General features: G+C 45.5%; 1 protein-coding gene across 1 annotated transcript in view; it reads left to right on the top strand.

Annotated features, from left to right (window-relative positions):
- Positions 1-3: 3 nt before the first annotated feature.
- The window catches only part of PPTC7 (PTC7 protein phosphatase homolog (S. cerevisiae)), a gene marked incomplete at its 5' end in the record, with an annotated part of 18,602 nt that continues 4,639 nt past the window's right edge, over positions 4-13,966 (top strand). Inside the window, 3 exons of the mRNA XM_010133865.1 lie at positions 4-157; positions 9,278-9,457; positions 12,232-12,430. Coding sequence (XP_010132167.1) covers positions 4-157; positions 9,278-9,457; positions 12,232-12,430 — 533 coding nt within the window. The remainder of the gene's footprint in view (positions 158-9,277; positions 9,458-12,231; positions 12,431-13,966) is intronic.

Genomic DNA, 13,966 nt, shown 5'->3' with positions numbered 1-13,966 from the left:
CTGGGCGGCCTATCGCAGACGGACTCCCGTGACTACAGCTTGGTGACAGCCAGCTGTGGCTTTGGCAAAGATTTCCGCAAGGGCATCCTCAAGAAAGGCATGTGCTACGGGGATGACGCCTGCTTCGTGGCCCGGCACCGGTCGGCAGATGTGCTGGGTAAGTGTTGGTGGGGCCTTGCTTGGGGGTGTCGAGGTGGCGTCGGCGTCGCGACCTCCCCTCCGAGAGCTGCACATGGTCTGCGGTCGCAGACAAAGGAGCGGGTTCCACCTGTAAATGTCAGCGCGAATTCTCTTTTCTCTAGTGTCCACAGAAAGCCCTAGTGCTCTTTGCTGCAGCCCGATGCCGACCTGGCTCAGGCTGCCTTAGGGATGGGGTGCTGCGGGGGCCGGGCACTGCGGCCCAGCCTTGGTGCTGCACCTAGTGCCCACAGGGCCTAGCGCTTCCGAAAGCAGAGAAGCAGCTTGGAGGGCATTTCCCTGCAAAACCTCCCCGAGCCCCATGTGTATGTGCTGCGTTTCGACATAAAGGATCATTGAAACAGACACTTCCTGATTGTAGCGCCTGCTGTGTCCTTGTCAAGTGAAAGGCAAAGTGACATTGAGACTGGTTTCAAATGTCAAACTGCAGTTTCAGTGTTTGTTCTACCCTGATTACGCTCTCCGTTTGGACTCACGTGCAGAACGAATCTTAAGGGTTGTGATTTTAGAAGCAGTGAATAATGAGACAGTCAATGGAGCCTTCAGCTTAGGAGCAGCGTTGCTTCTGGCAGCGCTTGACCTTTCTCCTGCGTACTCAGGCAGCACTTAGTTAGCATTTGGCTAACGCACACTCTGCAAAAGTTAGTTTTTGAGCAACCCACAGAAGTAAATTTTCACCAAAACTCTGACATTAAAAAAAAAAAAGCTCGGTCCCTCCTGCCTCCTCTTCGTTTTTGGGGGTTTTTTTCCTTTAATTTAAAACTGGTGGGGTTGCACTGCAGTTTCTCATGATGTGAGGGAGCTCAGTGACTCTTCAGAACTTGCTGCTGTCACTGTCATTTAGCTGAGACATGTTTTCAGGGAGCTCTCTCTGGGTGCTGGGTAACAGTATTGCCGAGTGTCCCAAGGGAGCTGTAACTCTCAGCTTTCAAGGAGATGCGGGAAACCGGTCAATGCATTTTCGATACTCTGCATCTTTTCTGTTGTGCTTGTTCCAGAGAAACTTTTTTCTGTTGGCATTAGCTGCTGGACAACCTTCCTCAACACGTGACTAAGGCTGGCTGCCTTTAAAGTTCATCCCAGGCCGGCACTGATAAATAACCGAGCAATCGGTATTCGCCCTCAGAGAAATGCAGGATCTGCTTTACTTAGGGGGACTCTTTGTGTGGAGAAGCCGGTGGATTCAGACCCGTTTGCTGATGTTTAGGGCTTTTTGGCCATATTTGGTAATTACCATATGTGGACCTACAGCTTGTCTTGTCTTCCTGCTGGAATCAACGGAGAATTGCATTTCTGACTCTGTCTTTGCGTTAATTTTCATGGCAACTTGCAAACAAACAGAATTGTAACTCTCCTCAAGGATCAAACAGCGATCGAGCTTTAGACCAGGATGTCTAAAATACCAAGAAAAAACCAGTTTCTGTAGAAAAGCTGGGGTATTTTTCCCTATAAGGCTTTTTTCGTGTTAGTTCTGTATTACTTTTCTAACACACATACCCCAAACCTGTGGTCGCTGTACGTTCTGCATGCAGTAACGCTCGGGGTGGGTTTTGATGCAATCTAACTGGGTGTTTTTTCTTCATCTGTAGTTCTTAAGTTGACAGACATAGTTTCTGCTGCTATGATCATCTCTGCTCTCCCTTTCCCAACCAGCTCTTCTGCACTGCTGCAGAAAGAGTTTCAGCACCAGCGTTTTCCTGCCCGCAATTCCTTCTACTCTCACCACAAATCTGAGGTTTCACCCGATTTTTTTAAAGCCCCTGGATAAATTTGGTGCTGACTTGATACCTGCCTAGCTGCACCTCAGCGAAGCTGGCTGGGCTGAACCGTTGCTTTTTGAGCTTCATTTTTCAGTAGGAGCTCAGTGAAGAGGCCGGTGTGGTTTTAGCCACAGAGAAAGGCAAACACAGTACAATTCCTTTGAGAACAGACATTTCGAGTGTATCGCTTGCGGTTAGTCTGCCCATCAGTGACAAAGCCATGTCGGGTAATTAATTTAAAATTCTTCTGGGCCTGTCCTTTCTCGAATCAATAGGTGGGGAGCGGGCCTGTGTGGGCTGGCGATGGGTGTGGTGTAGCAGTGAAAGAGCTACTCCCAGGCGTTTGGCACAGGGCGAGGGGACTCCTTTTCTTAGGGCAAACAAAAGTTGATGAGGGAGTGTGTTTATAGCAGATACAAAAATGCCAAACGCTTCTTTTGTTCTGTGCGAACTGTGTAGTCTGAAGGCTGAGAATTCAACAGTGTCTTCTGGTCCCCTCTTTCTCCGTTGTAGTTCAGCTCAACAGAAAGCCAATGAAGATTCGTGGTATTTCCACCCTCCCGTAGCTGTTAAAGGCTTGATAAGGTCTGTCACTGGCGTCCTTCAACCCTTGGGGGTTTTGTCTCTTATTTTCACTTTTGTCTGGGACATTCCTGTTAAATTTGCATGTTTTCCCATTCTGAGCACAGGGAGAAACAAGAAACTCCAAACCAGAGTGTTTCCTTTGGGATCACTCTGCAAAAAGGAAATTCTTTACTAATAATATTAATCTCTAGAGCTTTATGATTCAGGCCTGTGTTTCCTTTTTGCTGCTGCTTCTACCACATTGTACCTCTCTGTATGTTTGCTGCTGTCAATGTCTTGGTTGTCCAGACCCTCAGAACATTTCAGTAACTTCTTGAGATGTGGTAGACATTATCTGCTCGCATCTGAAGGTGCGTCTTTGTGACTGTTAAGGACAGAAATGCTGGTTTTCAAAGCTGAGAACCAAAACTCTTCAGAAACCTGTTTTTTCCTAATTAATGTCTGAGTAGAATTTTTAGTGCACAGGGAGCAAACCACATGTTTTTAAAACGAACTTAAACACTCAACGTCTCGTGCTGGGGATGATTTTTTCTATTGTTGGGATCTGCCTTTTCTTGCTTACTCCTGCCTTATCGGGCTTCTGATGTCTCTGCTAGTTTTTTATGGATTTTCCAAGCTGTAGTGTGACTCATTATTGAAACATTACAGCAACCGATGCGCATCCCGTGACAGCACCGCTTGTACACTGACTGTGTTGGGGAGAAGTTTGGGTGTAGCCAGTGCGACTTGACTAGTCTTCCGAACTATTTCTGTCCCCCAGCAGCAGTAGGAAGAAAAACTGTTTAGCAGCAAGTTACTGTTTGTCCGCTGCAAAGATAGTTTGGCAAATGTTCTATCTGCTGCAAATCCTGACTTTTAACCTTTTTTTTTTTTTTTTTTGGGGGGGGGGGTGGCAGAGGGTGTATTATAGGGCAGCTGCTCTAAACTGAAAGGAATCACACTTTATTTGAAAATTAAGTTTGTCTGCAGCTTGTAAAACTCTCCTGGAATGTTGTTAGAGTCACTGTCATCAAGAAAAGTTAACTGTAAAATGTAAAAGGCTTTGTAGATGAAATGTCAAGGTTGTTCTGGCAGCTCTGGAGGAGGAAGGAATTCTTAATTTGATGCCTGAAGGTCTAAACGACTTCACATAGTCTCATGTTTGGTATCACTCGTATTGAAGAGATGGCTGCTTTCTTGCACCGAAGGAGGCAAGTAGTCCGTTTGCTTCAGAGCAGCCTTTCACCTGCTCCACTGGGAGAACTTGGGACGTCTTAGAGGGAGTGATCAGTGATTTGAAAAACATTCTCTGTGTCTTAGTTTGTAATGGACCAGGTGAAAGTTCCTCTTTAATACGGGAGCATAAGAACTATCATCTGTAGCAACACTGCAGATTGAAACACGTCCCCGTTAACAATCGCATTGCCTGACGTTCTTGTCGATGCGGCTAATCCACTGTCAGCAGAGCGGGTCTTAAGTAGCATCGAATATAACCTCTTAGAAATGCAGTAGCTCTTTCTGAGAGTGAAACGAAAATCCTGTTGTTCTTGACCGCGGTTTCTGGAAGGGCATTGCACACAGCAATTTCTGACAGAATTTGCAGTCGAACGCTTATTTTAATTGTAAGTACCACCAACACTTGTGATAGTGAACAGTTCTCTGTTCACACACAGCTCTTAGCTGGAAGGAAAGGCGCAGGTTCTGTCCGAAATCCCAGAAGGAAGTAAGTGAAGCTGGACACATACAGGAGGTGAGGCCTTAATCACACATACCTATGTCGCAGGAAACGTTGCAGAAATCTCCCACTGTTTACTGTGGTTCATCCACGCTGTTCATGTTGGGAGTCTGAGCTTGTTCCAGCCGTATGTGATTTCAGTGCAGTTTGGCTGATGACTGGCTGCGGTACCTGCCCCTTTTCCTCCTTTCAGTGCCAACTGCCGGTAGCTCTTCAGCTATAAAAATAAATTCCCAGATTGCTCAACACTTTGAGAGGTTAAATAGTTATAGCCATGTAGGGAGGTTTTGTGAAAACTCTGAGAAATAAATAATAGTTCAGTGTTCTCCTGTAGCTCCCCAAATCCACGGGGCAATTTCTCCGGCTTAAATATAATAGGTAAGAGATCTGTCTGGTAAAAATCTAAAGCAGCAGTGCGTTGTAGCAGGGGACAAAAATGGTATGAGGAACTGCTGCTTTTTCCTGGAAGTAGATGCACAACTTAATGTTTTCCGTTCCTTGTTTCTCTTTCAGGTAGTTTTTCAACACTGTCTCTCACTCTGCCTCTTTTGTTCCCGATTAGCAATTGGCCAGTGACTCTTCCAGTAGGTTTCCATTTTATGCAGGGGTACTTTAAGGTCTGCTGTAACTGTGTGTAAAACACACAGTGTGAATAAGTAACCTTTCCTTTTGCCACTGGTTATCAGTCACACACAACCTGCCTTGAGGGATTTGTGTTTAACTCGGTTATTTCTTTGTCAAAAACTGTGTGGGGCATGTTGGCTGTAACGCTGCAGTCCCAGCAAAGTGCTGGGAGAGGCAGCGCTGGCTTTGAGCGTGTGACTGGCTTTGGGTGGAGAACCTACCTAGTGAGATTGATCTCGTCGCTGATAAAACAAGAAATCTTATCAGTTTATCTTAACTTTGATATGCTGACAAATACGAGGTGCTGTATTTCAAAATTGTGTAATGCAACAGATTGCACTTTGCTGTCAGTCCAGCCTTGCTTCTGGATTTGATGCGGAATAAATTCAGTCACAAATACATCCTGTTGATGCACTTTTACCCGAATTAGCAATGAATCACTGATGAGACTCTCAAGAAGCTGGAAGTTCAGTAGCACACATGGAGTGTCTCACAAGGTTAATGGTGCAAGGCGTGAAGTTATCCATCTTTCAGGATATTTTGGGGCAGGGTGATACATGTGGGCTCTAACCACAGACAGGTTAGTTTGCCAGAACTTCCACTCATAACGCCTTTGTATCAGACAGGGTTTGGTGAGTGTCCTGGACAGTTTAGTCTCTCTGCTCTGAACTAGGTAGACCCTGCAGAAGCGTGCAGTGCAAAGCATGTGGTACTATCAGCACTGCGCAGAACAAGTTTTGGTGCCCGTATCCTTGCTTGCTCCGTTTAGTGCTGCAGCGTCAGTCATTTGTGCTTTGTCTGGAATCTTCATCGCAACTGTCACCCGTGAGAGATCTCCATATGCTGAATCTCTCAGAAGTTATAGAGAGCCAATTTTTGGACTGACACATGCAGCAAGTATTTAATCTGGCAGGAGTATTTGTGTCTCTTCCAGCAGAAGGCAGTGCAGTGGAGTGTTAACTCTCAGAGATTCTGAAAGGGCTCCATAATATTGTTAAATACCTGAGAAGTATTTATTCTTTTGAAGTAATTGATTGTGAAATTTTCAGTTGCTCTGTTTACAGTGGTGGTTCCTCTAGCCACAGGCATTTCACTGTGTCACTGGACATTTGGGTCATTTCTGCAGCCTTGGACAGGGAATACCCCAAGAAACATCATTTCGATAGAATTGTCTGATTTGCTGAATAGCTTAGAAGAAATCAAGGGCTGCTTACGGCGCCATTTCTGCAGCTTTCTCGGCCACACAGTTTGTCTTAAACCTCCTGTGATTCCTGTTTTGTGAGATGGGTATTTTAAGTTAAAAGGTGGATACTGGAAGACAGTGTTTCATGTTTTATGGTGAAATGTGAGAAAATGAAAACCTGACTTACCTTTTTCACTTGTTAGAAGAGTCGTTATTTGAATATTTACAGGGTTTTTGTCTTAGGCATAAAAAAAGTTAATATCAACGACTGGTGGGTGGCAGTGGTACTCCAGTAGCAGCACCTTTGAATTTTCCTTGGTGACAGAGGGAAAACATGCTGTAACAGAAAAATCAGTCCATTTTTATGAGTTGATTCTTCCGTTCTTGCTACTTCTGGAGTTTGACACGTATCACAAATAGTTTTGCTCCCTGTTTACTGTATATCAAATATCACAGTTTTCTTAAACTTTGATTTAATTGATTTCAGTAGCCATTTGTTCAGTTTTTTAAAATCACACGTTCCCTTCCCATCAAACTGTTTAGTTTATGTATGATAAACTAGTTTATGATAGATAGTTTAGAGAATATCAAGATACTGCTTTTATTTTAAACCCTGCTGATGGTAGGACAGGGTGGCTGAGGATCTTAGGGAATGTAAAAATCTTTCGAGGCAGAACCAGCCCGGGTGGGTGTTTTCTGGGTTGCACTGTGTGGAGCGGGGCTTCCTGAATGGGCTTTGCGGATGTGCTGCCATAGATCTCAATGGCAGCAGCAGTTCCTGGCCTGGAGCCAACAAGGTCATTTAGCTTAAATTAATCGAGCTGACCTATCATCTTTGCCATTAAAAACAATAAAATAGGAAAAAAACCCATCAAACCTTCGCGGAAGGTTTGTTCCCTTTTGGGCACAGGCAAGGAAGAGATGCACACATTAGTGAGCTGAGGAGGTGTGGTGAAGATGTTGCCATGAAAGCCCGCTCTGGGGCGTGGGGTCCTGTGTGTTCCGCACCAGCCATGGAGAAGGAACACACAACCAGCATGCTGATTCTTAGGCAGACAGTCGGTTCCCTTACCTGTGGCCAGAGCTGAGCCAGAGGACCTGCCCGTGGACCATCCGGAGGGTGATGGTTTGGAAGGCCTTGGCAGAATGCGCTTAGGCTGTTCATAGCCTGCGAAAAGCAGACAGGAAGGAAGACGGACAAAGCCATTTGACGGCTCAAGACAGAGTCTGAAGTGTGCTGCCATGATTATCGACTGAGATTTCCTGCCTGGAGCAAGGAGTGAGCAGAGAAAACCAGATGCTGTATGCTTGAAAAACTTGGAACTGTTTGCTTGAAAACTTGGAATAGGTTACCCTTAGCAGGTGCTTGCTATGACGGCTTTCTCGGACCCTACACCCACGCTGTAGTGTTTCAATTTAAATATTTCCCCAGAAGATGAATGCAGCGATGGTTTAGTGATTGCCTGAGGGAACTCCGTGACTTCTGATGGGCTTGTTCTGTAGCCACCTTAGGAGGCAAAAGCTTTGGACAGTGTGGTCCAGCATCACCTTCCCATTGCATTCCCCTCCAGGGAAGCAGTGCTGTATTCTGCTAGCACCAGTGCATCTGCATTGTGTTCATCTCAGAGGGGAAAAAGCCGCTCGGGGGTAACTTCTCTTCAAGCATCATCTTCCCAGCTGCAGCATGGTGTCTGTTTCAGGTTCTAGAACTTAAGAATCTCTTTGCGTGGCAGCAGAAAACAAAGGGTTAATCCAGTATTAACCTGAAGTTGTGGGACCTGTAAGGAGAGGATTAGTCTGTTTGTGAAGAAACCAGAAAGGGCATTTCCGAGAATGCCAGGGCTCCTCCCCAGGGTCTGGTGAATCCCGGGATAGTCCTCCCTGCAGCCGCCTTCTGAGAAGGCAACCGGACAAAGCAGGTGTCTGAAAGGTTGTGCACTATTTTTGGGAGAAATCTGATTAATGTTGATAGGCTGCTCAGAATCTGGCTATAACCTCCTGTCAGATTATAGTTCATGCCAGGGTCAGCTCTAAACCTTCCGTCTCTGTTTCAGACGGTGTCCGATGTGAAGGGCGTTTGTAAATGAGGCAAACTTTGATTCACCTCCTCAGTCAAATTTTGGTGCCTTTGCAGACAGCGGTGTTTTTTTCCTGAGGAGACTGTTGTTCTTCAGCGCAATCTGAGCTCTGAAATTGGCTCTTCATGCTTTTATTGTGAATGTGTTATTTTAGCTCTGTTGCGTTATGGAAACCTGTGCTTGGGATGGTTAGCCTGCACATGCTGAGGATCAAAAAGATTTTGGGAAAATATTCCAAGGAGAAATATTTTTCTTTCATAAATAATACCTTCAGACAACCTTCACTTTTATCATTAGGGCCAGCTGAGGAAGTTCAAAGTACTTTAGCCAAGTGGCCAGCAGAAGACTGTGTCTGCTGCTTATCTCCCCCTGACCCCCCTCCTTTTCTGTGCACATCTTCACTGTTTGCGGTTGTTCAGCAGCTTCCCAAGCTTTGGCAGAATTGTCTCATTCTCTGCTATCCAGGTTGTTTTGAATAACCGCATGAAAATTGACTGGATCTTAGTTTTCATTGCCTTGTTCGGTCAAAGCTGTAAGCACCAAACTCTCTTTGGAAGGAGTAGGTCCCAGCATGCTGTTGGTTACGTGGTTTTTTTAATACACTTTTAAGAGGGGGGTTTGGTTTCTGCAGAAATGGCTATTACCAAGTAGAAAGCGCTGTCCTTCATAGGAGCAGGTAGCTGGAGAAAACTTTGGGCTGCTGAATCGTGAGGAAGAGTTCTTTATCATTTCTATACTATTTAAAATCTTAACAGCCTTCACACTTAAAATTGATACAACATCTCTTTAATGGGCTAATCAAAGGTTAACGTGATTGAATCCGCCTCTTCCCCCTGGATTCCTCGGTTCTTGTTCTCCAGTGAAGTCAGCCTCTTCACAGCGTTCTCCTCGTTAGACTTTCACCTTCTCTTCAGCAATTCGGATTATATGTAGAGATTTGTCTAGGAGCCCATGTCAAAGGTTACCTCACAGATGCTTAGACATGGGTTTTTTTTCTTCATAAAAAACATTTTTTTAAGCAGATGCAATGTCTTACTTGTTAGTTACTGAATGTCGTAAGTGATGTCAAAAATTAAAAACCTTGTTTTGGAAACCACTTCTGTTGATCTAACTCTCGTTTTCTGTTCTCTTCTAGGGGTAGCAGATGGTGTAGGTGGCTGGAGAGACTATGGGGTTGACCCTTCTCAGTTCTCAGGGACTCTAATGCGAACATGTGAACGTTTAGTAAAAGAAGGACGGTTTGTACCAAGTAATCCTGTCGGGATTCTCACCGCAGGCTATTGTGAGCTGCTGCAGAACAAAGTACCTTTGCTTGGTAAGAGAGCAGAAATTCCTAAACTGGATCTGTGTTGTGTGTTGTCTAGACATGTTCTTAGTCAAGGTTGCTAAAGTCTGTTTTCAGCTTCTACAACAAACTTTCAGGCCATTATCTTTTAACTAACCGAAAAACACAGAGATGTGATTATCTTGGTGTGTCCATACTTTCTCTTGTATGGTTAAAAACTGCCTTGGTGTGTCCAGTGACGCAGGGAATGTGTGTGTGAGTGTATAGATACAGATATAAAATAAAAGGCAGCAGCCTTTGTGTGGAAGGGAGGTAACTCCCCGGTGCTTGCAGAGAGTTTGCAGGGTGAGCTCTGCAGTAGAACGCGCCGTGGCATGTGCGCTCCTTCTCTGTGTGTACGTATAAATAACCGTTTGCTGTTGAAAACTCTTCATGGTTGGTTGTGGCTTTTGCTTAAGCTCCGAGCAGAAATACTTCCTGGCGGTGGCTGGGTGCAGCTCTGCTCGTTCCTTGCCTTCCTGCTCCTGTTGCCTTTTATGTCCAACAAACTGTAAACTGGATGGGTTGACTTCAGCAGTTTACATCACACAATCACTGGTACCGTGTATTATTTTTATAATGCCTGGGGGGATTCGTTACAGTTTTTTTGGAAAGCAAACTCAAGTAGATGCTTAACATACCCCATGTCAAAGTTGATCTCCACGCATCCAGCTGCCTTGGGAAGGGTGAGCAGGTAAAGAGGCAAGATTTGGCCTTGTCTGCCAACCTTGAGAACAGAATTCTTTTCTGAAGGGCATGTGACCTCTTATGCACCAAGAAGGTGTTACCCTGCATGATCTGTGTGTGCTTCTCACCTGACCTTAAGCTTCTGTGCCAGCGGAGTGCTGTGAGCTATATTTAACTGGCCTGCTGAGCTTCAGAACAGATGTTCTCGCATTATATGCCTAAAGAATAGGTCCGAACCTCAGAAGCGACCTCAAATATCACTAAAGTAGTGATGGTCGGGAATGACATTAGGGTTTTCATGTTTAATAGTGCTTATTTGTGCAAAGCAGATGAGGCTGTAAGTGATCTACAAAGCGGGCCACTGGTGAGAGCTCTTGCAGCGGCTCTGGAGACGGAGGCAGCCCGGCTTGGCTTGACCTTTTAAATTCTGAAAAGCAGCGTATGCTGAGTCACAAGATCTGCATTCCACACATGGCCTCCTGGTTACACTCTGCTAATAGAGTTAGAATTTGAAACTAATGATCCTCAGTGTTTCTCCTTTAACTGGGAACAGTATTTTTAGAAGTAGAAATAAAAAACCCTAAAATTGCCACGGCAATGAGCGTTCAGAGTTTATTTAAAATAAAGTGAAGGGAGAGGACTTTAAGGAGGAATCATTAGGCAATAACCTCTCCTTGCTCTTGTGCTTTAAGTCTTGATACTTAGTTCATCAAAATTGAATCCAGCAAATATTTTAAAATCTGAAATGAGAGGGAACTGTGCCATTTATTTAAACTCTATTCTCGTATTGCAGAACAATCTTGGACACTGTTACATACAAAATCTGATTTTTTTTTTTTCCCTAATATAACGCTTTGCCTTAGCACTCAGTAAGAGGGGAGAAGTTCCTGTGTGTTCACTAGAGAACAAATCAAGTGCAAGTGAGATCAGGGAACTCCCTGTGTTGGAAAGGGAAACATCTGGGATAGGCGATGCCTGGAGCCCGCTGCACATCTGCACTAGCAGCCTGACTGGGAGCTCAGCTCACTGCGGGCTCATGGGCTGTCCAGCCTATAGTTGTGCTTGGAAACGTCCACTGGAGGGATGTGGGGATGGAGGATGAAGGCTATTCACCAGCCGGTGGTGTGGGGACTCAGCTAGAGACAGAAGTCAAGAAGAAACGTGTGAGCTGTATTTCACCCTCTTCAGGAATGGCTGTTCTGGTGGCCGTGCTGTGCTGCTGGCAGGAACCAAGGGGCTGCTGTTTGCTGTGACAGACATAGTCTGTGCACAGGTATCTTTGCAGGACAGTTAGTGTTGTGGCTTGCAGCTAAGCACAGCTGGTGGTGTCTTCCCCGTGAATGAATGAATCAAGAATTCCTCTGTGCCCTCAAGCATGGCCAGGGTGGTTCTGAGCACAGGCGACAAGTAGATGTGGTTCTGTTCTGTCCTCCCTCAGTCTGGAGTAGTATTTGTCTCCAAAACAGGTTTTCCTTCAGCTTGTGAAGTTTGTATCCTGAAGATATGACAGAGTTGTTATTTTTTAAACAGGCAGGTAGCTCTGCAGAGCCACTGTGTGAAGAAAAGGATTTATAATGTTCTGACAAGAGTAACGCAACACTGCCTAATACTTAACTGCAAGCAGTTCTGTTCTTGGTGTGCTTTATTTCCAGCTGATGAGTGAGACTGTGTGGGGAGCTCCCAGCATTGTATGGATGCTGCTGGAATTCTATTATCTCAATGATTTCGGAATTTCAGTATTTTATGTGAGTTCTGTCAATCCCGTCCTATAGCAGAATGTGCTGACATATGTCGGGATGGAAAACTGTAAATCAAGTGGAACAAAACAGGTACTTGTCAGCATAATGTGTTTACCAAAATGACAACAGGAAAAGTAAGTTCTGCACAAAAAATTCATAGTTTGTGTTGCAAAGATTTGGAGCATTTTGCTGTCTGTAGGGTGTATGAATTATTGAGCATGTCCGTTTCTCCTGGTTAATGAGCTTGGAGAATTATTTGAGTCATTGTCCTGTGAGTCAAGTCGGTGGAGGAATGAGCGGTTTTGTGAGGCTAACTGCTGTCCCCGTGTTCCGTTCCAGGGAGCAGTACAGCTTGTATCGTAGTTCTGGACAGAACAAGTCACCGTTTACACACAGCCAACTTGGGAGACTCTGGATTTTTGGTAGTCAGAGGAGGAGAAGTAGTCCATCGATCCGATGAGCAGCAGCATTACTTCAACACTCCGTTCCAGCTGTCAATAGCGCCGCCAGAAGCAGAAGGAGTTGTCCTAAGTGACAGGTAAGGTGGGAGAGGATCTTGACTTTTTAATCTGCATATGTGATCAGCTCCCAAAAGGTGGTGGTTTTGCTGCCACCCTGGCAGCCTACGTCCTTTCTGTACCATGGAGCGTGGCACAGGGGGCTTTAAGCATGAATCCACTCAAAGGGCCTTGTATCTGCCTCGCTGCCTCCCCGTCTGTAGGTGATGTGACATTTCTCACCTTGTCCTTAAACTTTGCACGCTGTTGCACAGACTGAATTTACTGGAGAAGGATTAGTCCTTCGTGGCGGCGTGTGGCCGTGGTCTGCGGTGTGCACTAGGCATGTTCTGGTCCGTGGAAAGGTGCTGCTCCACAAGGCTGCTGTAACGCGGCTGCAGCTGGTGTGTGTGCCGGTCATCCAGCACGAGTGACTTATCTCCCCAGTCGCTCTGGTTCCCAGTCCGTGTCCGTACTCCCTCGAGACTGGTGTGGAGTACTCACTCAGACATCTTGGCAGTGAGGTAGCCAGTACTTGAAGAATAGAGCAGAGGGACACGTGACTGTAACTTGTGTTTCCCAATCGCTGTGTGTCCCGCAGCATATTGTATTTGAGCAAAACGAGCAAAAAAAAAACCCATTTGGCAGAACACCAAGCTGGGAGAGGAGAGTGTTCAGAGAGGACAATCTGTTCACAGCAACGAGCGGTTTCAAAGGCAGACTTGGACTTGTGTCTTCCCTGAAGAATGTCAGGCTGAGCCGTCCTCTGACTTGGTGAAGGCTCTTCCAGCCTACGCGATTCTGTGAAATATTGGGGCTGCTGCTGTAAGGGCTGTGATTTGAATGCCAAAACAGCGCTTTCTGAAAATGTTGATTAAGTTGTTGAAACTCCTGACTGCTCTCACATGAGGTTTTATTACTCCGTCATAAGACTGCAGGGAGGAAGCTAGGGCAGCGCTTGGAACTTAGAAGCCTTAAATAATCAGACTAAAATTAAACAATTGTTTGAAGTTCCAGATCTGCAAAATTCTTAATTTTTCTGACGTTCTGTGTCATCCTTGGGAAGCCAAAACCCACAAGGAAAAGCACAAGGATAATTGATAACGTCCAGTGGAAGTCAGGAAAGCAAAGTCATCTGAGTCATCACTTAATAAGGAAAGCACGAGATAAATGAGCTCCCACACTTGGGTCCTGAATCATGATTATAGCTTTCTGGCCAGTGTCTGTACTGCTCCTGGCGTTAATTAGTACTCGTGCCTCTCGTCTAAATGCTTCCCCAGTACTTTTTGTTGTTGTTGTCCCAGTTAAATGTTAAATTTGGCTGTACATGGGAATAGGCAGTCCGGGCTCGGTTAACCCTCCTGAGGCTGCAGAGCTGTTGAGCAGCGGCTCTGATGCATTTGGGCATGGCCAGATGACGCGGGATGCAGCAGTTCAGCCCGTTTGAAGACCCCTGAGGAATCTTTTAAAAACTTGCTTCTGAGAGTCAGGTTTTGCAGGATATTCCTGGCCAAAACAGGTGTTTTTCTCCCCTTGTATCGTGTGCTGTTGACCAGCCGGCTGTGGTCTGCTGGCAG

The sequence above is a fragment of the Buceros rhinoceros genome, unplaced genomic scaffold, assembly GCF_000710305.1.
Source record: "Buceros rhinoceros silvestris isolate BGI_N320 unplaced genomic scaffold, ASM71030v1 scaffold26573, whole genome shotgun sequence".
Taxonomy (NCBI): Eukaryota; Metazoa; Chordata; class Aves; order Bucerotiformes; family Bucerotidae; genus Buceros; species Buceros rhinoceros.
This window is presented reverse-complemented; position numbering and strand designations above follow the sequence as displayed.